The sequence below is a fragment of the Parasteatoda tepidariorum genome, chromosome 10, assembly GCF_982258835.1.
Source record: "Parasteatoda tepidariorum strain Cologne lab strain chromosome 10, Ptep-v5.0, whole genome shotgun sequence".
NCBI classification, from domain to species: domain Eukaryota; kingdom Metazoa; phylum Arthropoda; class Arachnida; order Araneae; family Theridiidae; genus Parasteatoda; species Parasteatoda tepidariorum.
In genome coordinates, this window is record NC_141764.1 from 91,011,779 (window position 1) to 91,037,558 (window position 25,780).

At 29.5% G+C, this 25,780-nt stretch overlaps 1 protein-coding gene across 2 annotated transcripts in view; it reads left to right on the forward strand.

The window, feature by feature from the left end:
- Nucleotides 1-25,780, forward strand: part of LOC107450738 (DBH-like monooxygenase protein 1) — a 33,017-nt gene that overhangs the window by 4,401 nt on the left and 2,836 nt on the right. The window contains exons 2-14 of one of the 2 annotated variants that reach the window (XR_015429754.1): nucleotides 4,968-5,114; nucleotides 6,091-6,270; nucleotides 7,079-7,165; nucleotides 8,463-8,654; nucleotides 9,425-9,524; nucleotides 10,342-10,508; nucleotides 12,147-12,204; nucleotides 13,353-13,438; nucleotides 15,591-15,629; nucleotides 18,697-18,756; nucleotides 20,494-20,615; nucleotides 22,035-22,378; nucleotides 23,512-24,324. Coding sequence is in view for 1 of the 2 variants with exons in the window: in XM_087153333.1 (XP_087009459.1) it covers nucleotides 4,968-5,114; nucleotides 6,091-6,270; nucleotides 7,079-7,165; nucleotides 8,463-8,654; nucleotides 9,425-9,524; nucleotides 10,342-10,508; nucleotides 12,147-12,204; nucleotides 13,353-13,438; nucleotides 15,591-15,629; nucleotides 18,697-18,756; nucleotides 20,494-20,615; nucleotides 22,035-22,188 (1,392 nt within the window). In the remaining variant the exon portion in view is untranslated. Of the gene's footprint in view, nucleotides 1-4,967; nucleotides 5,115-6,090; nucleotides 6,271-7,078; nucleotides 7,166-8,462; nucleotides 8,655-9,424; nucleotides 9,525-10,341; nucleotides 10,509-12,146; nucleotides 12,205-13,352; nucleotides 13,439-15,590; nucleotides 15,630-18,696; nucleotides 18,757-20,493; nucleotides 20,616-22,034; nucleotides 22,379-23,511; nucleotides 24,325-25,780 lie in introns of those variants that run through there. The other variant, XM_087153333.1, reaches the window with a different exon arrangement.

The window sequence follows — 25,780 nt, forward strand, 5'->3', positions numbered from 1 at the left end:
AGTATCTGGAAAGCGAGGATATTCAACGGATGGATTGGCCAGCCAAATCTCCATACCTGAATCCTACTGAACATGCTTGGGATGCTCTTGGGAGAGCTATTGCGATGGGCCAGCCTCCCCCCAGAACCATTCTGGAGTTAAAAATTGCCCTGGTGTAAAAATGGGAGGTTCTTCAACAAGTCCTCCTTAACTCCCTTATTAACAGCATGCATACTCGTTGTGCATGCTGTCTGTTAGGGGTGACCATACACCATACTAGAGGCAACACACACTGTACAAGCCTCACTTTTATTGTCATCTTTTATACTTAAGTTCAGACTACATTGGATTTATTGGTAATAGGTCTTGCCAGTGAATGGCACTTCCATTTTTTTGTTTCGCATACTTTATTATCATGGAATAAGCTATATCCATACCAAATTTCATTTATTTATATTCAGTATTTTTTGAGATATTTGGGAAAATGTCTTCCATCTCTTAATTTTGTCCACCAGAGTATTACTGTCAAATATTTATCAAGTTTTACAAAACAAAAGTATTGAATTACAAATTAAAATAAGAAGTATATTTTCAAAAATATTTAATTGCATATTAAAAAATTCTGGCTGCAATAACTTTAACTGTGCACCTATGTATTAAATAATTAATGTGCAACAGATATCAAATTGTTAAGGTATAAAACTTAAAAGTATTTAAAACCCATATAGATTTTTTACGAAAATTGTCCGCAGAAAAATGACAACTAATATATTTTAGCTCGCGGGCCAAAAAAAAAAAGGCTTCGTGGGCCGAATGCGACCCGGGGGCCGCCAGTTGGTAACCACTGGTTTGTATTGTGGATTCAACGACGTAAATGACACCCCCGCAGATTCAGCAGTGTAGGGGGAGGGTGAGTAGAGTAGACAAGTCTCAAGGACGCACTGACCATGGAATAAAGTTAAATATTACGTATTATTTAATCTTGTTTCATAATGCACGCTACTTTAAGTGCTTTCTATTTATTAATATGGGTGTTGAAACTTAAAAACAATCGTTTGAGGTCTGAGTGAGGTCAGATTATGTAACTTAATTATGGTAAGCAAGCAAAAAATTTATTTTATGTTTATTTACAATTCTGCTTCTTCTTCTACTTTTTTTTTTTTTTTTTCGTTATCGCGACGGATTTACGTGTGTAGCGTTTTTAAAATAGGGAGGACTGAAAACTTTTTACCAATTGTTCATTGGCTGGACGAGCCTATTTATAGATATTTTGTTGTTTCTAAAAAGAAAAGTGTGAAAGGGTTAATGTTTTTTTCCCCCCATCTTTTTCTGGATATGACATAATTGCGTGGGTTTCTCAGGATCTCAGTGTTAGGATTAAGAAGATAGCATTTTTGTTAATTCTTATTTGTCCTTTTTCCTCACAATAGTTGAACAATATTAGATCAGAAAAACTTTTTAGCTGGTTCTTTTTTTTTTGTTTTTTACCACAATAAAGGACACAGACTTGCTCTTCCTTTTTTATTTCTATTTCACTTAATACACATGACTCTTCCCAGCGCCATCTCTTGATCTTTTTTTAATTAATTTGGCGCGGGAACAATAGTGTTGCTTATTTATCGATTTGTGAGTTATATATCTGCTTATTCAAGAATTAAGGTTTGAATTTTATTATTTAGTTTTTTTTATTTAGTTTTCTCTGCGAATCTCTAACAAAAACAATCACTTTAATTTTATTCCATCAATTGTAAGGTCAGCAATTTGAATATAATTGACCTAGTTCACTTAGCATGTAAGAAATAATTTTTTCTTTCACAAAACGTTGTTTTAATAATACAGAATGCTCAATGTTCAACTTTAAAATAATTTAAAACTATAAAAGCAACAAAAGTACGTCAAATGAAAACTCTATTAATTTGCTATTTAAAGTCAAGTAAATTCAGTAAAAGTTCAAGGTACTTTTAAATGATAAAAAAAAAATAAGTATTCACTTTTTATGATCCAAACTATTTAAATTATGAGACATAAACATAAAATAAATATTTGGAAAAATTCAAATTACTCAAATCAGAAAAATTTTTTAAAGTTTAACTGCCGTTACGTTAGTAACCCCACTAACTAAATCAAACTAAATAAATTAAACTTTTTCAGACGCCTTTTTTTTTAATTAGACGGGTACTCAAATTTGTAAAGGCTAAGGGAAACGCTAAATACGTTTTTAAAAATCCTTATTTAATTTTCACAAATAAACCAAACATTATTAATTCTTCTGACATTTTCAAACATACGAACTATAGGTTCGTCGATGAATCGAAATTGATGAAATCGGACGTCGATGAAGCATGCGATATCTTAGAATTTTTTTTGGCTCTTTTAACACAATATAGTACTAATGCAGTGTGGAATAAAGCATATTAAGATAGTTAGCTGAACATTGTAAGAATGTCGGAATTATATATATTTTTTAAACTTTCTTTTGCTTAATTCTTACGTAAAATAATTTGCTGGCACACAAATCTTCTTTCTTTGACTTAAGAAAAATTAAATTTAAGATAATTAAGAAATATGGACAAAATTAAATAACTAATAAAAATATTAACTCTATAACATTAATTAAAATTTTAAGAATTATTTTCAAAAATATTCAGCTTTGGCGAAACAATTACCGTCAAGAAAGAAAGGAAAAACTCATAATTCGAAAATGATTTTTTATTAAATACTGAATTTGAAATTTGTTCATCAATTAAATGTAAAAGTATTATTTATTTGAATTATTTTCTATTTGACTTGCTCGGTTAACTACCATTTTAATTTTTTTTCTTCTTTTTTTTTGAATTCAGGACAGATTTGCCCTGGGCAACTCAGCTAAAATATTCAAAAATATTCAGCTTTGGCGAAACAATTACCGTCAAGAAAGAAAGGAAAAACTCCTAATTCGAAAATGATTTTTTATTAAATACTGAATTTGAAATTTGTTCATCAATTAAATGTAAAAGTATTATTTATTTGAATTATTTTCTATTTGACTTGCTCGGTTAACTACCATTTTAATTTTTTTTCTTCTTTTTTTTTTGAATTCAGGACAGATTTGCCCTGGGCAACTCAGCTAAAATATTCAAAAATATTCAGCTTTGGCGAAACAATTACCGTCAAGAAAGAAAGGAAAAACTCATAATTCGAAAATGATTTTTTATTAAATACTGAATTTGAAATTTGTTCATCAATTAAATGTAAAAGTATTATTTATTTGAATTATTTTCCATTTGACCTGCTCGGTTAACTACCATTTTAATTTTTTTTCTTCTTTTTTTTTGAATTCAGGACAGATTTGCCCTGGGCAACTCAGCTAAAATATTCAAAAATATTCAGCTTTGGCGAAACAATTACCGTCAAGAAAGAAAGGAAAAACTCCTAATTCGAAAATGATTTTTTATTAAATACTGAATTTGAAATTTGTTCATCAATTAAATGTAAAAGTATTATTTATTTGAATTATTTTCTATTTGACTTGCTCGGTTAACTACCATTTTAATTTTTTTTCTTCTTTTTTTTTTGAATTCAGGACAGATTTGCCCTGGGCAACTCAGCTAAAATATTCAAAAATATTCAGCTTTGGCGAAACAATTACCGTCAAGAAAGAAAGGAAAAACTCCTAATTCGAAAATGATTTTTTATTAAATACTGAATTTGAAATTTGTTCATCAATTAAATGTAAAAGTATTATTTATTTGAATTATTTTCTATTTGACTTGCTCGGTTAACTACCATTTTAATTTTTTTTCTTCTTTTTTGTTGAATTCAGGACAGATTTGCCCTGGGCAACTCAGCTAAAATATTCAGCTTTGGCGAAACAATTACCGTCAAGAAAGAAAGGAAAAACTCCTAATTCGAAAATGATTTTTTATTAAATACTGAATTTGAAATTTGTTCATCAATTAAATGTAAAAGTATTATTTATTTGAATTATTTTCTATTTGACTTGCTCGGTTAACTACCATTTTAATTTTTTTTCTTCTTTTTTTTTGAATTCAGGACAGATTTGCCCTGGGCAACTCAGCTAAAATATTCAAAAATATTCAGCTTTGGCGAAACAATTACCGTCAAGAAAGAAAGGAAAAACTCCTAATTCGAAAATGATTTTTTATTAAATACTGAATTTGAAATTTGTTCATCAATTAAATGTAAAAGTATTATTTATTTGAATTATTTTCCATTTGACCTGCTCGGTTAACTACCATTTTAATTTTTTTTCTTCTTTTTTTTTTGAATTCAGGACAGATTTGCCCTGGGCAACTCAGCTAAAATATTCAAAAATATTCAGCTTTGGCGAAACAATTACCGTCAAGAAAGAAAGGAAAAACTCCTAATTCGAAAATGATTTTTTATTAAATACTGAATTTGAAATTTGTTCATCAATTAAATGTAAAAGTATTATTTATTTGAATTATTTTCTATTTGACTTGCTCGGTTAACTACCATTTTAATTTTTTTTTCTTTTTTTTTTTTTTGAATTCAGGACAGATTTGCCCTGGGCAACTCAGCTAAAATATTCAAAAATATTCAGCTTTGGCGAAACAATTACCGTCAAGAAAGAAAGGAAAAACTCCTAATTCGAAAATGATTTTTTATTAAATACTGAATTTGAAATTTGTTCATCAATTAAATGTAAAAGTATTATTTATTTGAATTATTTTCTATTTGACTTGCTCGGTTAACTACCATTTTAATTTTTTTTTCTTCTTTTTTTTTGAATTCAGGACAGATTTGCCCTGGGCAACTCAGCTAAAATATTCAAAAATATTCAGCTTTGGCGAAACAATTACCGTCAAGAAAGAAAGGAAAAACTCCTAATTCGAAAATGATTTTTTATTAAATACTGAATTTGAAATTTGTTCATCAATTAAATGTAAAAGTATTATTTATTTGAATTATTTTCCATTTGACCTGCTCGGTTAACTACCATTTTAAATTTTTTTTTTCCAATTTAGGACAGATTTGCCCTGGGCAACTCAATGCCCATTATAGATTCACGTGCTGATTGGACACTACTTAGTGGAAGTGAAAATGATACTCATACTTCTTTGACAATTAAGCGAAAACTGGATACTTGTGACTACGAAGACATGAAAATTGATGTAAGTAATAATTTAAGACTTTGACACAATAAATTGGACAAAGATAGTTTCCTTCTCTTGAAATTATTTTACTTTCATTTTTTTTTTACCAATAAATGTCTAGAAGGGGAAAAAAATCAGGTTTTCTATCTTAGCTATTGCGAAAGTATTGCAACTTAATATGGAATTTCGAAAAATGTTCATTAGATTAAAACTAAGTAAACATTTATCAGATTAAATTAAAGTAATTTTTATTAAGAATTGTTAGAAAAATTTACGTTTTAATTATATGACTTATCTTGAATTTATATTTTTAAGAAACATTTCTTTCTGCCTACGAATACATGTATTACTATATGAAATTCACATTAAAAAGTTATTTGCAAGAATTGTTGAAATTTTTGTTTTGCTTGTTACACAGAGATTTTAATATGTATACAGATTGCCTCTTTATCCGCGCCATTAATCAATAATTTCATAATCTTTGTCAGAAAGAATGTGAAAAAATCTATATAGGTAGCACAAATCAATATTTTTTTACATTTATAACGGCAAGATTTAAAGATAATTACAGTAACAAAAATAAAGAACAATATAAAGAACAAATATAGAAAACAAAAGAAATAGCTGTAGCGAAAGACTTCAAATCAATATTCAAACTAGAAAAAATTAAAAATATTATCAACTTGTGACGAATTATTAGCGGCGTAGACAATATTAATGAAACTGGAACCTGTTTGGATACACCTAAAAGAACTGTTTATACACCTTTCAAGCTTTCTCCGGGAACTCAACTTTTTTCCTCAATGAAATTTGTTGCATATTGAAATCGTCTTCTGTTTTTCTGTCACTTTAATAATTATTTGCAACTTCTAATGTGCATTTTTTCAATCTTATTTTCGACCAGAATTCTAAAAATGCATATTAAGTTGGAGTATTTACAGAACACCTTGTAAATAAAATCTTTCTTAATAATGTGTGTATTAATTCATTGCAGGACAGTACCATTCGTTTAATATATGCCTATTCTGACGTTGATCCCTCTTCTGAGCATGATTTGCAATATCACCAAAATAAAAGAGGCGCCAAAAGTGTTTTGCTACTTCAACCAAATAAGGAAAGATTGCAGCCCATGGATACATCTAAATACTACCATTGGGATTTATTTTCACAAAATGTAAGTTAATATATTTCTGTACATTATAAAATAAAAGTTTAGAGGAAAATAAGAGCAAAAATATGAAACAAGGGTTAAGCTTTGACCCCCTGAATAACTATTGATCTAATGATCGAATCTTCGCATTCAAGGATGTTGATAGTTCGACGGGTTAACCTTCAAACATGCTAATCAATTACTATAGATGATATTCTAAGTTGCGAAATCAAACACGCAAAAACTCATTTTCTCTGAATAAACATACCTTGTTTTCCTACGGATTCGGATTTCTGATATCCGAAGTATAGGGGGTAGCCACAATCTGCGAAATATGGTCCCAATAGTTTGGTCAGGAGAGCGTTTCAAAGTTAGAATTCTTAATGTTAATTTTATTTTTTGCGTATTTCGCCATATTTCGAGAATTGAAATTTTTTTTGCATGTAACTAAAAAATTCGTTTATCCAAAGATTTAAAAAAAAAGAACTCCAAATTTGTAATTTTTGAGTACTATGTTTTTTAATTGTAGAAAAATATTTGAATTGTAAGGTTACATAATTTTAAAGAACGTAATTTCGCATGGGAAAACATAAAATTTGAGAGAAACCGGTCGTATAGTTAATGAGAAATCGAATTTTAAAAATACGACTTCTTAAAAATTGGATTTCTTGCTCTTTGATGTACAATTGTTTTGTTAAATTTCATTTATGCAGAAAATACTTAATTTATGATATTCTTATTTTTTAATAATTTAAAATAACTACATCACTTAGATATTCAGTTGCTTAAAATAACTTTACTGTTTATTTATGCTTTTTATATTCTGTTTTAGTTCGAGATTAAATCAGATTTCCATACTATGTATTGGTGCAAAATTTACAAGGCACCTAGGGTGAATGAAAAACATCACATTGTCATGGTAAGATTAAATTTTTGAGTGACTGCTTTACTTATAGCTCTCTGTATAATAATTTTTATTTTAGAATAAATGATTTCATAAAAGTTTAATGATTACTTAGCATTTAATAAACAAATTTTTCTGCGTGTCTTGTGGAGTGAAAGTTTCAAACGAAGGATGATTTTCTAGGAAAATGACACCCTCGCATAGATGTAAACTTTCTGAAGATTTAACGTCTTCTTACGGTGGATGAACGTCAGGCGTTTACACAAATAAACACGAATTTCTGAAAATAGACGATTGCTTGATTTCATGATTGTTCTATTAACAATACTAATACTCTTTAAATACTACTCTCTTGAAAATCACATGTGAAAAGAATTTTTTATTATTTTTCATTGATTACAGATATATGCTGTCGATGATTAATTTCAAAACAACTCCGTTTTTTATTATTATTTTTTTAAAAATATGTTTCTTAATAAAAAAAAATATTGTTATTTTTAAACCATACAAAATGATAATTATGCATAAAATGATATGTCTCGCTTAAGCAAACAACGCTTTAGTAATATTCATATAGGAGTTGCTTGTAAAACTGGTTCTCTTTATTTCTCTATCAAACGGTGATTGTGAAAGTACCTTCTTAGCACAATAATAAAAAAATGCAAATATTAGAGCAATTTTAGAGCAAAAATTCGTCCACCTCATCATATATTGCAAAATATGCATGATATTAGATGAATGCGTTGGCCAAGCGCATCAGAGACTTAAATCCACATTACATTAGTATTGCAGTGCAATCGGAATAAAAATTAAATCCAAAATTTCTGGGCAAAGTGGGAATTGGCTGTCGTTTTTTAAAGGGGATTACTTTCATTGAGGAGAAAACAAATCCCGGTGTGTGCGTTAAAAAATGCAATTAAGCAGGTATCTTTGCTTGAATAAAATAACATATTCACTCACAGAATTTATCACATCTAAGTATTTTAGAGTAGTGAATTTTTTCTAAAACTTGAAAATTAATTTTACTCAATCGAATTTTCACGAAAAGAGAGATATTTTTAAAAAAAAAATTTGGGGGGCTTAAATAATGGGAATAGGCAATATTTCAAAGGAATTTTTCTACGGTCTTTTCAAACTATTTTTAAAACTACTTCTAAACTAGTCCGCATGCTTTAAATTATTTTCTTTTTCAGTCAATAAGTAACATTTTTATATCAATTATCTTTGTTCAACTTTAAATGTTAAATACTTTTAAATCAGAACTTTTAAGCTCAGTACTTTTTAGTGCTAATTGTCCTTATGTTTACATTAGGTAGAGCCAATAGTAGAAGAAGGAAACGAGCAGTATGTCCACCATCTTGTTTTGTATGAGTGCGTGGGAGCAGATCCCGATGAATTCGATCCACATGTTCAACAAAGAGGACATGAGTGTCGCACACCTAACATGCCAGATCAGTTCAACAAATGTGATGGTGTTGCCGTAGCATGGGCAATTGGAGGAGAAGTAAGGATACTAATTTTAATTTAAATTACATTTAAATATTTAATTCCATTGCTTTTAATAACGGAAGTGAGATATTGTTTTACTAAATTGAAGGTATTGTTGAAATGTATTAATCCGCTCTTCTTTTTATAAGAAGGAAACATTTTCCATAGTTTTATTTACCTTCTCTGTTTAGTAGGATAAATACTTTTAAAGTTTTAGATAACAGTACAAGACGCAGGACCATAATCCTAATGCTTACACGGAAATCGTATTCTTTTTTCCAAAAAAAAAAAAATGCTTTCTTAAGCAATTTTGAAATGTGACTTACACTGAAAATACACTAAAGTATACCATGATGTACACTCATGATGTTACACCCTTTCACAATGGTTCTTGAAAGGGTGAATTTGATTATTTATCTAATTTTGAGATTTAATTAATTACTCTAAATTACTACTCTATAGTTACTACTCTATTACTCTATAATTACTCTCTTATTACAGTTATCACTCTATAATTACTTTAATGTTTTCAATAAATAAAATATAACTAAATTTTGATATGCAATGCAAAAATTTTCTAAATATTAGCCTCGATCTCACACAATTAATTTGATTTATGATAATTTTTTTTTAAATATTTCCTTAGTTTCATTTTTTTAAATTTGACCTAAAGATATAATGAAATTTACAAAAAGTTTTTCATTATTAGTGTAATAACTCTTAATTAATTTTGTAATTTACTTCGAAATAATGACTAAATATTAATAATAAATAATTTTTGTACAGAACTTGATATTTCCTGAACATGTTGGACTGCCTATTGATCCTGGAAATCCCAAATACTACTTACTGGAATTTCATTACGACAATCCACAACGTCATAATGGTATAGATTTATGTATACATCATAGTTTTTCTGTGCAAGGTGTTTCATAATCACCATCCTTAAGATATATTTTTAGATTTCCCGTCGAAAGTGAAGTAAAAAATATACACATGAGGGAAACAAAATAATGTGAAAAAAATGTTTATTATTGGAATCTGATAAACCAATTTCTATGTCAATTACAATAAAGACTGGACAAGAAACTATAATATATATATATATATATATATATATATATATATATAATTAAGATCATTATTATGGAACACCTTGATTATTTTGCGTCTTACTTGACATAGCTCATTCTTTTTGTTCTTGTTCCTGCCTTTTTTTAAAAAATCTTTCTTACTTTAAATTGAGTAACGCTATGCATAAGAAAATATTATTTAAAAGTAAGATTGATAATGAAAATGATTGATAAATAATGTATGCCATACTTTTAAATGTGTTCTCGAACTAAAGATATTTTATTTTCAGGAAAAAAATATTTCGTTAAAGTAATATTTCTTTATTTTTAGAAAAGTTTTCTTTTGATTTGTGAGAAAAAGAGCAAAAAATATTTTTTTTTAAGAAAAAAATTATTTTAACATTAAGTGACTAAGAAATTTGAAGAGAATTATTTTTTTCAAGAGATCGGAAAATTCTTCAAGTTAAAATTGAGTTTTTGAAATAAAATTTATTGTTAATTTGTGCTTATTACCTTGTATTCTAATTCATTATACTTCTGAATGAATACTATCGATTTTTGTATTTTAAGGAATAATTGTTATCAATATTATTAAACGCTTTAAACTAATCAAATACTCTTCGCTTTAAGGTATTTTTGACCATTCTGGATTAAGAATGTATTATACATCAAAATTGAGGAAATATGATGCAGCTACACTTTGTTTTGGATCGTCAGTTTCTCCTTTGGCATTCATACCACCAGGACAGAAAGAATTCGTTCTAGCTGGTCACAGCGATTCCATGTGCATTGATCCGGTATGGATTTTTAAGATATTAGATTTTAATTAGATCTAATTCTTTTTCACAAACTTTAAATGAAAACAAACTCATACGCATTCCTTTCGCACACATACTCATACACATTCCTTTCACACACATACTCATACTCATGCGTACTCAGACACATTTACATACTGACGCGCATACTCATACACAAACTTTATACACATTCCTTTTAAAAAATTAGGACAAAATTTTATGATAAATTAATGCTTAAATGTTTTTCACCAAACTTAGGAAAAAAAATTACAAAACGAAATTGATACACGTTATAATATATTTAGCTGTATCAAGTATCCAAAAAAATTGTTTCTCTGAGTGTTTGGAAAACAAACACTCCAAAACAATTTCCAAATAAAGGCAAAACCATTACAATCCACCCCATTTTAAAGGATTACAGCTTAACTTAGTGAACAGCGATGATTTTTATTCAAGACAACAATAGACATTTAGACTATGTTACAGCGAAAGCATCCTAGACTTTGTTGGGAAGTTTTTATCTTAATCTCCTACTAACTGGATATCGCTGGGCACTACTAACTGATTATTTTTGAACTTTGATAATCGTTAGTCAGAGCTACATTTCCAATACTGTCTCCCAAATCTTACAGAGCATTTTTTCGGGACTAAATTTTTCTATCAACACAATATTTATTAACTTGTATCTTGTTGGGAATCGAGTAACGAAATCTAAACTAGATAATTGTTATGATTCGTATATTTGCATGAAATTAGAGGATCGATTTTCTTTTTTTAGATACCTTACAGCATGTAGTAAATCTACTATAGAATTATAAAATGTTATTATTTACGAATGCATCCTTGAACATTTTGGTTGATTTCGAGTTATTTGGCTTGTACATTTGGATACCGCAGCAGTAATATTTATTTACTTCCGTTGTTAGATTATTTTTAGATCTTCAAAAATTTTATGCTTAAGTATTTTTTTAAAAAATGTAATTAACTCAAAGAGACCGACAATTTTCGGTTTTCGGTAGGTATGTTTTTTTTTGTATAAATGCGATTTTTCTTTGCATACGGGTAAGAAAGTTCCCTCTGAAACATTTCAAAATATCTTAATTACTACTTCTATTTACCATAATTATGGCAATTTTGAAATAAAAACTATTTTTTTGGCCATTTTGGAGCTTTTTATGCCATATATTATCGAAACATTATTTTTTTCATTTTGTGGAAAATATCGGTGCCTGCTCTATATAAGTTGATACTATAATTTAACATCAATGTCTTTACTCTACAATGCATTTTCTTTCATTTTTCTCTCTTCTTTTAATGTGTTTATTCCCGTTTTGAAAGCTAACAATTCACCTTTTCGGTAAATCCAACAATCACCATTTTTAAGTTTGGTCATCTCGCTAATAAATATTGTAAACCTCTTCAGATTAAAGATTTCAATTAATGTCAAATTTAGTCGATAATCACTATTATTTTGTGAGCTAGATTTGTACTAGCCAAATACATGCTGCTAGAAATATTTATTATAAATTACTTATGCATTAGTTAATAAAGATAAAATACTTTTGAAATCTATGCTTCTAAACTAAGATTATATATATTTTTCAAATATTAATTCTATGCATAAAATGATTTCAGGTTATGCCTAAAGACGGCGTCAAACTTCTTGGAATACTTCTTCACGCTCATTTATTAGGTAAGATGGAGATCATTTAACACTAGAAAGACTTAACATTGCTCTGTTAACTTAACATTGATCTACTTACCATTTGCCAAGAAAGAGTGAAGGTTTGGTCTTTCCCAGATTGTTTATGTGCAGATCAATAAAACATCAAAAATCTTAAAATACATTCATAATTAATTTATATAATATATTCATATTAGACTTGATCATTAAATTTCCATGGCATTTTATTCTATTTGGGTAACGAAAATACTTGATCAAATGGGGGCACTTACTTTTCAATTATACTTTTACATGAGTTTCTTAGATAATTGAGTTTCCTTTTCTCCATAATTAATAATTTACGATTAAATACTCTTTTTTTTCTTCTTTTTTTTAAAAATGAAACTGGGGTACTTTATATGTACGCAAGGATACCTTATACCCAAAACTACCTTGTTTTATGGGATACCTAACAAAATACCCGCCATCAAGGTATAAGGTTTTATATATATATATATATATATATATATATATATATATATATATATATATATATATATATATATATATATATATATAATTTTATTTTGAACCTAATCCCGAAGACAAGGGAACTTCTGTATCAGGTATTGGGAGAAATTTGCTTACGTGGAGGACTTTTGATGAAACTAACCCGCATTTGCGTTACATCTAGAGGCAGATCTCGAGAACCTCCCACTGTTAGCTTGACGGCAAAGGGCAGGATCCATCTACCACTGCGGATATTTTAATATTTTACGTCTGGCTTGCACGTGGTTGGTGCAAGCCGGATGTTGATTCTTATCCACCCCTGTTCACCTCATTGGAAGGAGAACGCTCTTTCCCCTGAGTCCTCGCGACTCAAGCACTTGAATTGAATCAAGTTATGTTTAGTCAGAAATACTCAGTGCTTTCAGTAAATTGTTTTTCGAATTACAGAGCAACAAAAATCGAGAATTAGCTCAGTCGTCTTTCTAGTGTCAATTAGATAAGACGATATTTGTATAATTTATATTGTACATCCTGGATGTATAAAGAAAGTAAGTATTGTAATGTTAGTTGTACAGCTAAGTTTGATTGCTTAAATAATCAATTCTGAACTAGGTATTTAATTTGAAATACGTTTTTGCACCTGCAACTAAATTTAATGTTATTTTCAGGTCGCCATTTAAAAGCAAGGCATTTCAGAAATGGAACTGAGCTTATTCCACTTGGTGATGATAAAAATTATGATTTTAACTATCAGGTAAATTTTTGGTTAAATGAAATAAGTTTTATAACTATGCTTTGAAATGAAACTTTTATTGAATATATATCTTAAAAATCAATTTATTTTATATATAATCTGAAATGAATGCTTCATGAATATATCATGAAATAAAATGGTATGAGTAGAATTTTATAAATATATCTGGAAATTGAATTATTATAAAGATGAATATTTTATGAGTGAAAAATAAAATTATTGCATGAATGGAATTTTTTAAATATATCTTGAAATGGAATTCTAATGAATATAAATATTTTATGTGAGAAAAACGAAATTACATAAAATATATATGGATGTTAAATTACTCTAACATCATTAGTCTAATAGACAGAATGATTTTTCAGGTCATTTTCTTTGTTGTGTGATGCACTATAATGTGTATAATGTGTATCCCCAACGTCAGTATCCTCACGAGATACTCGCAATAGATAACTACGAATTAAATAATTTTAAACTTCATTGCCCAATACTGTGATTAAACTTAAACTTTAATATGGTTAATACCGTAACTCCCAAAGACTCAATGCCTAATTTATATAGCAGTGAATTTGAACAAGTAGATAAACGGGCTGAGAAATTTCTTTATGTATGCATATAAACGATTCGTTGCTATAGTTCTTCATATTATTTGCTGTCATAGAATAAAAATGCTCGATAAGGACGCATTTTTTGTTGCAAATTATTCTACAAGAATGGCTTAAGAATTACGTAAAATCTGAAAATTCGCTTTACATATTTCAAGAAAAATGAGACGATATCTGTGCCTTGAACCATAGGTACAGTGAAAGTTTGCTTTAAGCTTAAAAGGTTATAAGTTTATGTATTACGTAATTAAGTGTAGGAACAATTAATAATCTGGTAGCACGATAATCAGCTTAAACTAGACATTATAGAATAGTTTCCACACATTTCTACTTAAATGTCTAGCTGTGCATCGTTTTAAACTCGTAACTGTGTAAATATTAAAAATATAGAGTATACTTTAATAAATCAATTGATCGGAAAAATTAAAAAAACATAAATGGAAATGGAAAGGTCATGTGCTACGTAAACCTGAAAAATTTAAAGCAAAACAAAAAATTTTGATTGGAACCTTCAGGGCAATAGAAAAAGAGGAAGACCTAAAAATACTTGGCGCAGGATAATTGTAAACGAATTGAGAACAATGAGAAAGACATGAAGAGAGGCAAAATATCTGGCCACAAAAAAGAGTGAGATTGAAAGTTATGATAGAAAGCCTATGCTTCAATTTGGAGGGAAATAGAATGTATGTATACTAACATTATGTTCATAAGTTAAAAAATAAACTCTCAAAGTTAAATTAAAATATTGATACTTTGGTATAAGCTTGATTCAACTTTAATGAAATGTTAACGTGTATCAAGTTTCCATTCAAACTCAACCATAGTATCATGGAATAAAGTTAAAGAAATATTATAATTTGATACAACTTTATAATACAATATTCAGGTTGTAGCAAGTTAGAACAATTTTATGGTTCAACACAATCCTAAATATATTGTTGTCCTAGGCTATTAAGGCATAAAGGGTGTGATTATTCTTGTTTTCCGGCCACATCCAAACGTTTAACCCATTTATAGGGCGGATCCATTCGTACATCCTGTCATTCATCCACATATCCTAATTTTAACCTGAACCATAGAACCATCAATCTTCAATCCAGTACCCCCAGAGGCATAATTTGTTATGGGACAGGGAGGACTTTGTGATCCGACAGATTTAACGTGCACCAGTTACCATTTACTACACGGGGGTCTTAGGCCGGCTAGATTTGAACTCCTGTCTAGACGAATGTGAGTCCAGCACCCTACCAACCAAACTATCCTGGCCCATCCGAAGTATATTACAATGTAATATTCTTTTCAGAAGATTCTTAAATTCTTAATTTATGTTTTGTTTCTTGAATTGACTTTCCTTTCATACTCAACCTGAGTTGTATTTAAGTATAAGAAGTACTATAATTTGATAATGCGTAACCGTATAATTTTTAGGCTGTAACAAATTTGAGCAATTGTATTGTTCAACACACTCCAAATTTGTTTAACAATGTATATAATCTTTTTAATAGATTTCGAAATTCTTATTTTATGTTTTTTTTCTGACTTAGGAATACCGGTATTATAATGAAGAAGTTACCATTTTGCCAGTAAGTAAATATTCTCTTATATAGTATTTACTCTTCTTTAATCTGAATACTTATCGCAGGATCTAAATTATTCAATTATTTTGATATTCAACGGCATTGCGAAATGTATAAGTTTAAACATAGTGCTAATAAACTCATAACAGCATATATAAAAGATAGATTTTATCTGAATTTTTTTTTTTTTACTCGTCCGTTTTTGTTCCTCAGGAACGCGAAAGATTATTTGTACTTATGCAACTATTATTATAACGCTTCTTAGGTAGTTTGTCATCTTCAAACAAGGGCTAAACAACTCCTAGTCATACATCATCCTTGACATTGAGTCAGACATATGAGTCATCGAATATAATAACCACTAAGTGAGTATCTAGAGCCTTTTTATCACGAGCGTGTCACAGTACAGTCGCAACCAGTACTTCAATCCAATCTAATCATTTGTCATGATTTTTCTAATGACATATGGTGCTGTATTATCAAAAGTATCTTACAGATATTGTCAGAAATACCAATCAAATATTTTCTTAACAATCGAATTTTCTATACGTTTTAACCTTAATATTATGCGTAGAAACCTAATTCCGTTAAGAAATGATTTTTTTCTTTGAATTTTTAATTAATCCTTGTCAATTAACTGAAGATTAATTAGTCAGAATTTTGTTTTCGGAAGAGCAGAAATTATAGAATATAGAAGATAAATGCTGTACAAAGTTGTCAAAAATATTGGGTTGTTCGGAAAGTCGCGTTTCGTCCATATGAAAATGAAAGACGTTTTTCTTAGAGTGAATAAATATTTTATTGAATTACATATTTTCCCATTCTAGACCAATACCATTTTGTCACCTTTCTGGCAGTAGCATGATTCCTAGTTCATAAAAGTTTTGTTCTTTACTGGCAAAAAAATTATCCAGAAAATTTTTGACCTCCTCATTTAAAACAAAGGTATAACCGTCTAAAATTTGTTGAAGAGACCCAAACAATTATTGTAGACCACCCATTTCTCCTCCCTAGTGATGATGAAAATGTCCTATTTCTCCTCCCTAGTGATTCAAAAATGGACATTTTTCTTCAAGTTTGAGAAGCAAATCACAGACGTCGAATGCGATGACACAAATTTCTTTCCGTAAGAACCTGAGGAATCCATATGTCGAGCTTTGAGAACAAACCTAAACGTTTCAAATGATCATGAATTGTATAATTCGACAAATTTTAACTCTCAGTGATCTCACGAGTTGTTAATCGACAGTTTGCATCAAATAATGTCTTGATTAGGATCATGGTGGCTCAGGGGACAGAGCATTCGCTTTTCAATTAGGTGAACCGGTTTCGATTCCCAGCGATGTCGGGTTGATACGAATTCCGCACCCGGTTCACCCCGACCACAGTGCTGATGTAAACTATCCCCAGTGGTAGACGGATCATGGATTAGAGTCCCCTTGCCACCAGGCTAACAATGGGTGCTTTTGTGGGGTTTTTTTTCTCCATACAACGCAAATGCGGGATAGTTCCGTCAAAAAGATCTCAACGAAGGCAAATTTCTCCCAATACCTGATCCAGCAGTTCCGTTGTCTTCTGGATTGATTTCAAAATTTCAAGACTACGGTGTTGAACATTAGTAATCGTAAACCCGAAAATTGGGTAGACAGTTCAACAACGGTTATAAAATAAAATAAAAATATCCTTATTGTTTCTTCTTCAGAATAAATTGGCGTTGTGCATCTCCATGTATCTTAATCGAAATTTTGCCAACCAGTTTTGGCTCCATCTCATTTTCAACGCATTTGATAAAAAATTTTTTAGCGTGAAAAACATTTTTACCTCTTCGATAGTAAAAAAAAATATACTGGTGCTTTTCACGTTCTATATTTGATATTATATATCGGCGAAGTTAGGGAATTTTTTCACAAGTGAGCCTTCCTCTATTCTTTCAAAATTTATAATGATTATACGACTCAAGTGTGAAAAAAATACAATGAAGTACTTTGTTGAAGTACTTGTAAGAATCCTATTGTCAATATGCAAAATTGAGAGGTTTTCATCGTCTTTCTTTTAACGTATTTAGCTTGTTAAATTCGCTGGAAAAGCATTAATTGAAAACAAGTCCTTTCTCTGTCAATAGTTGTTTTCTAGCTTGCATTTGAAATTACAAAAATAAATTTGAGAAGTCATTACATCTCAAATAAAAGTTATATATATTTGATCCAGGAGTTCCCTTGTCTTCTGGATTGTGTTCAAAATTCCAAGGCTACGGAGTTGAACTCTCAAAATAAGTAAACTCAAAATTGGGTCGGCTGTTCAACGACGGTTATTAAAAATAAAGAAGCAATCATGGAAGGTGGGGAGTTAAGCGAACAAGGGCTGGACCTTTTAGTCTATGTAAAGAGTTAGTCTTCTAACCCACCCCTCAGGCGTATTCAAACGGGCCACCACCCGTGGTGTTTATTAAAATCTAAATAAAAAATTTATATCATAAGTTGCAACAGTCACGTTTCAATAGTTGTTTCACTAGATTTAGGGGTATTCAGAAAAGTTAAGTTTGTCGTCACGATATCTCCCATATGAGGAAACCCAGGTCCGGCACAACACACAGCTGGGCCTCTACACGTCGTGTTTATTAAAATCCTAACAAAAAATTTATATCAGAAGGGGTAACAGTCACGTTACAATAGTTGTTTCACTAGATTTGGTTTCATTGCATTGATGACTGGCAAAAACAATCAACTCAACAAAAAAAATAAGGTCTCAACTACCGAAGTGTGTTATAGCGGGGAAGAACAACTAGAGCACTTTTTTCTAGTCTATGTAAATAATTATTTATTTGAAGCTATTTAACTAAGAGCTATTACATAAATTGATTTAAAAATATTATTTGTTTAATCCGTTTAATGCATTTTATTTTGAGTTCAATAATTAAATTATGACTAAAACAATAAATCTTCAAAAAACAATAAATAACTAAATTTAATCAAATAATAAAAAAAATTATAATATTTAATCATAAATTTAATATCAAAGTAAGAATTAGTCTCTGAATTTCTTTTTCAAAAAATTATTTATTCTTTCGATTCAGGGTGATCAAATAACTGTGGAATGCACATATGATTCTTCAGACAGAATGGAACCAACTTTCGTAAGTTAGATCTTTGTTTATTCTTGTATTTTCACAATTTAATTATTATTAATGTTTTTTTAGCTTTCAATTACCAGATCATAACTATTACAGATTTAAAACTTTTTTTTTTATTATTCCCTAAAATTCTGAAAATTATGTTTGGTAATTTGCTTTTTTTCCCCTTACCCTAAGATACTAAAATTATTAAATAAAACATAAAACATTAATAAAACATAATATTATTTTGTTTTATTGAAATAATACTACCTTCTTTAATTCAGACTTAAAAAATATTCACCAGTGCTTGCTAAAATGTTTTTGGAAGAACGCATTTTATTTGTTTACCATAATTTTAAAACATGTTGTGTTTTTCAATAAATTGTTTTCTTCTTTCAATATGTAATTTATATTTGTCTTAAAGCATTGAAATTAATCATTATATTAATCATTATAATTTTAATGACACCAGGTGGCTGAGCGGCAGCGCTTCGCGCTGTCGTGCCACAGGTCCCTGGTTCGATCCTCGGGCCACGCAAGGTTGACTCAGTCTTTCATCCCTTCAGTGGGTCGATAAATGAGAACCAAGCATGCTTGGGAACTAAACACTGGGGGTTCCGCGTTCGGCTGACCACCTGACCGGAACATCTGCTCCTGCACCCCAGAGCCCAAGGTCAAGAAAACTGAGATAGACACAGTAGGCCTTGGCCCTCTATGGGCTGTCGCGTCACTGTGTTTAGTTTAGTTTCGTGTTTTTTAATAAATTGTTTTTTTCTTTCAATATGTTATTTATATTTCTCTTAAAGCATTGAAATTAATCATTATTAATTTGATTGATCGAAAAAGAATCCTGAAAATGTATTTAAATTTCTGCCGTCGCACAAGTGTTCCTATCACCTAAAAAAGAAACTCTACTTTCACCATGTTTACCCCTGGTTAATTATATGAAAGCAATTTTCTCATTTATTGAGTAACTAATTAAAAATTTAGCAATATTTTTGTTTCATTTTTGACATATATAAATGTATTTTAAAAATACTTAAAATCCAAGAATAAAAGAAGAATGAATAAAATGAAGCAAAAACTATTCCAAATATTAATTAGTGACTTAAATATGCAGTAATTTGGTATCTATTCAATTCTCATTAGAGTAGCATAACAAATGAAGAAATACAGCGTTGCACCGAAAAACAGAAATTTTTGAGTATAATTTGTGCAAATAAAAACTGCAAAAGCATATTTTTATTGACAAAAGTGTATGCATTCTCTTATAACAGATGCTGTTACAACAAATACCATTATAACGATTACCGTTATAGCGAATATTGCTATAACGAATACTTCCATTACGAACACTGATTTAACGAACGAACGAATAGTGTTAGAAAAGTGTTGCTATAACAAATATTGTTATACTGGCAGTTTTAACGAAAGTTATCGAAAAGATAGGTGACACCAAGTATTTTGGGGTATTCATAATCAGATATAAGAATATGGACACCAGTATGGAGCATTTCTTTCTCAGGTCATTTTTCAGAAGAAGACAATATGAGATATTTTGTGATGAGAAATTAAATGCAACCTGCAAATGTATAATTTCGTCAACAAAATTTTTTTTTGTTGTTGTCCTATTTCTAATTCGTGTAATATATTGTACTTCAAAACATCCCTTTGTCATGTTCTACCTAGTATAATCTGACTTAGTATACCCTTAAATAATGATTCAACACCAAATACTAATAATGATTAATATTTTAGGGAGGGGAAAGTACAAGGGAGGAAATGTGCCTAGCTTTTTTGCTTTACTATCCAAAAATAGAAAGATTTGGATCTGTGAGTGCTCCTTCTGTTCAACAAGTTAACTCTCTACTAAATGGAAAGTAAGTTCCTTCTTTTAATGCGACTCATAATAAAATTTTGAATTTTTCAACGAAAATAAATCGAAAAGTTAATTAACGAGTAGTTTTAAAAAAATTTCAATTAATAACACTTTAAAAGTTCGATCAATACAACAAGAATAAAACTAAGCATTTTTATGGGGGATAAGTTTTCTATCCAAAAGTAGAAAGATTTGGATCTGTGAGTGCTCCTTCTGTTCAACAAGTTAACTCTCTACTAAATGGAACGTAAGTTCCTTCTTTTAATGCGACTCATAATAAAATTTTGAATTTTTCAACGAAAATAAATCGAAAAGTTAATTAACGAGCAGTTTAAAAAAATTTCAATTAATAACACTTTAAAAGTTCGATTAATACAACAAGAATAAAACTAAGCATTTTTATGGGGGAAAAGTTTTCTATCCAAAAGTAGAAAGATTTGGATCTGTGAGTGCTCCTTCTGTTCAACAAGTTAACTCTCTACTAAATGGAACGTAAGTTCCTTCTTTTAATGCGACTCATAATAAAATTTTGAATTTTTCAACGAAAATAAATCGAAAAGTTAATTAACGAGCAGTTTTAAAAAAATTTCAATTAATAACACTTTAAAAGTTCGATTAATACAACAAGAATAAAACTAAGCATTTTTATGGGGGAAAAGTTTTCTATCCAAAAGTAGAAAGATTTGGATCTGTGAGTGCTCCTTCTGTTCAACAAGTTAACTCTCTACTAAATGGAACGTAAGTTCCTTCTTTTAATGCGACTCATAATAAAATTTTGAATTTTAACAACGAAAATAACTCGAAAAGTTAATTAACGAGTAGTTTTAAAAATCTCTCAATTAATAACACTTTGAAAGTTTGTTATTATACTACAAGAATAAAACTAATTATTTTTGCGGGGGGGGGGGGATTTTTGTTGCATTTCTACAAATGCTTGATCGTGCCTACTTCGAGTGTGGGGATTTCAAATCTGAAATTGGTTTACTCTTAAGGCTACAAATGTTTTTTCAAAATGACATTTTCAGTGTTTCTTTTTTGGTTCAGATCTACAAGTTTAAAAACGTAATAACAGAAGGTTATATAAATGTTGAAAAAATGTCATATAAAAGTTCTTGAGGAGTAAAAGGAATGTAGTCATACGCAGCTAGAGGCACAGTAATCAATCAGTGACAATATTTAGCAGAATGTTACAGGATAACCAAAAATTACTTTTGAGTTTTATTGCTTTATTAGACTAAACCACGACTCATAAAATACTACTTATATCAAGCCGGTATAAAGTCAGTGAACCAGAATGTTTAATTTTCAAGATATCGAGAAAACAGTTTTCAACAATTTAAAATTTTAGCATTGGATATTAGTACATAAACTAAAGAAATATATTTATTTATTTAAAAAAAAGCACACATTTCTCTTACAGTTTGAAAGACGAAGATGAGGAAACTGGCCATTTGAAGGAGTTTTTACTTAATGTCGATTGGAAGTCAATAGACATGCAAAAATTAGAGAACGATATGAGATATAACGAACAAAAGCAGTCTTTATGTTATAATGGAAACGGACAAAGGGGAAATGTAAGTGACAAAAAAATTACTTTATTTAATCACTGAAATTTTTTGTTATTTTTGTCTATACGGAGAAAAAATTCTAGTAAAGTTACCGTACTGTACAGAAGTGACATTTCTGGTAAAAGGAGAAAAAAAACATAATTTTGGTACTAAAAATCATTCATTTGGTAATTTTTCCGTCCCGTAACGGTTTACAGCAAAGGTCGCCAAAGTGGTCTATATAGACCCCCAAGGGTCTATTTAACGAAAGCGGGGGACGATCTGATCCAGGGGGTCGATCCGAATCGGAAGTGTCAATTGGGGGTCGAAGAAAAAACAGTTCCTAATACGCAAATCACACATACCTAATTGAGTATGTAAAATTTGTGATTTTTTTTATAATTGACTTAATATCAGTTCCTTATAGATCATAAATTAATAAACATATTTATTCAGGTGAAACAGGTATTTACGTATCAGCGTTACAAACGCAAATATCATACGCAGTTTTAGCTCTCTTTGCAAACTGTGAACAGTTTTGAATATTTGCAGCGTCATTATTAAAACTTTTATAGTTTTGGATATCATTCGTCATTTGGATATCATTTGGATATCATATCATAACTTATCGATATCATTCGTTTAGTTTAGATATCAATTTTAATTATCAATACATGTAAAAAAGAAGGTAAGCATTAATAATATGGATTAGTACAGCCCTCGACAAAACTGCAAGATGAGCTTGCTGAATTATTATAGGATCTTGAAGCAAAGACGCTTTTTAAAAATTTAACAATAAGCAAATTTTGGACAAATATAAATATAATGCAAAAATATGTAAAACTTTACGAAATAGCTCAGTCATTTATGCTAGCATTTCCAAGTTCATATATGGTTGAAGCCGGTTTCAGTCACGTAAATTTAGTACAACTAAGTACAGAAATAAATTAAATGTGGAGTTTCGAGGGGATTTAAGATAAAAAATTGGCCAATTTTGAACCCCATATAGCGAACCTTGCATAAAAACATCAGGCGCACCCATCTCATTGATTAAGAAGCAATAAATCTGTAGTTACTTCACTTATTACTTCTTATTTATAATTACTTATTATTTAATAAATATTAAGGTATTTAAATTTCAATATAAATATATTTTTCATAAAACTATTGTTACACAATGTACTATTACTTTAATAAATGCTTAAAATCATAAAATAAATGTACAAGCACAGTATCTAATAGAGTTTTATTTTAATTAACAGAAAATTACTTTTATGGGGGTCGATGGTGATTTCGAAAAATTATATAGGGGTCGATGATCAAAAAAGTTTGGCGACCCATGATTTACAGGAAATTCTGGCTTTCAAAACTGTAGTTCTTATTACCATTCATTTAGTAAGAAATGTAAATCTTATAAGTAAATTTAACTAAATAAATGGTTCATCTATCATTACTAGGTTAATTTTGCCCAAATTATTATCGGAACACTTCGGTAACATTACCGACCTTTTTGTTCTATCCATAAAGCCAGAAACACGGTAAATTTTACCACATTCAAAACTCTCTTTCTCAGTGCGCAGACAGAATTAATTCTAAACGGGAAAAAATTGAGACGTTAAAAAAGGAGTTAGAAGATAAAAAAATAGTGCTTGTATTGAAACAGATCTTTGAGTGGAGGTCAACCTCATGGAGTCATTATCATTGTAGTGGAGTCAAAGTAAAAGCTTGTGAGTCATTTAATCATGCTGTTAGATAAGTACAGTTTAGAAGTTAGTTTGATGATTCCCAAGCGTTATTTCTTCCTTCAATGAAACTTTATTTTTGCCACCTTCAGTGGTTATTTTCAATGTCAATTTCTCAATTGCCAGCTATTTAACGTGGTTATAATTGAACATCATTAACAATTAATTCAATAATCATGAATAATGTAATTGAATAACTTTTTTTTATTTAATTAAGTATTTTAAATTTAGATCGAATTTTGAAAATCAAAAATAATTTATAGTGCCCCCTCAATTTATTTATTTTAGGCCAAAATTCCGCCACCTTAAGTTTTATGCAACTTTATTGGTTTGTGGAATTTTTTACATTGATTTCAAGGTGTTTGAACTCAGATTGAAAAAGAAAGCTTATATGTAGCAAGGATTCGAAAGCTGAAAAAAATAATACTTTAGTTTAAAATAAACGTATATGTTTATGAAATCCTTGTAAGAAGGATACACATTAATGATCGAAAATTAATATTCGAGATGAAGATGACCAGTAGAAGATGAGATAGCCAGTTTGATTGCCTGATGAAGCCTAGAAGTGGTTCTAACAATCCCCTTTCAACTCCTGTCTTTGGATTTCAGCAATAATAATAATTTGGCGCCTGCTAAAAAAACAATTCAAAACGAGCAAATCCCATTTCTTTTTTTTTCTTTGAAATAATTATTAATTTTTTAAAATTATTTTAATTATCAAACTTATTAATTACAAACTTTAAATTATCCTGTTTAATATTATTACCTTGCTCACATCCATTTTCTGGCCCATCCAAGGTAACTAACAAATTAAACGTGCTTCAGTATTGCAGTAAGAACGTGCCATAAGATATCACTTTATTTATGCTTCTGTTTTCATATTTTGTAATCTGGCAATCTTATTACGAAAATATTTCAAATCATTCTTGAAAGATTCCGGTACGCGTAAGTTCATTTTAATTCGCTCCTCACTATGTAGATTTCCTTTCGTGTACTGTTCTCTAATCTCTTTACATTTTATTTTCCGGGCTATTCCACGGCAACTTACATTACATTCACATAAACTTTATTGCACTGAGAACTTAAAAGCAAACAAATAATACTAATACACGTATTAAAATGAAGTGATTTCTTATAATTACAATCAAAACCAAAAGGAATCTTATTAAAATAATTAATATTTTTCAATTTAAACAGTGTAAAAATCTAAAATTAGTGTGGTAACTTACGTTACCAGAAAAGGAATGGCATAAATTTGCAATATGCTTGAAGGCAAAATTCTGTTCTTATACAAATGCTGCATGATTAAGATTATATGTATCATTTTTCTGACATGTTTAAATATTTTTTATGCCTAGATTTAAGATTTTGTTTCAAAAAGTAAATTGAATATAATTTTTTAAATGGGTAACTTACGTTACAGTAATTTAAATACGAAATTCACTTTGTTTCAAACTTTTATTCCAATAATGATCAAATGCAAATTAAGATATTTAAACAGTATAGTGCAAGGGAGAAAAAGTGTACATGAAGTAAACTCAGAAACTTTTGATTTACACACTTGATTCACACATATAACTGCAAACTTATTAAGTCTTCTGTTATTAACTAGTATAGGGGGCTCAATTCCTTTCACCATGTTTTCCTTCTGGTAGAATATTTCATCTCCTTTTTCTGGTCATTTACAATAGATTCCCACAGCAGCCATTGCATTTACTTTAAAGTCTTGCCCTTCAACAGACATTACCACACCAGGATATAACTCGTATCTAACCATATTCCAACCTCCAGCTTTTGTCTTGGGTTTATCATTTTCTTTTTCAATGTCTTTCACAAAAAAAACCTTCTGGTATGCCTTCTTATACTCTTAAACGGTG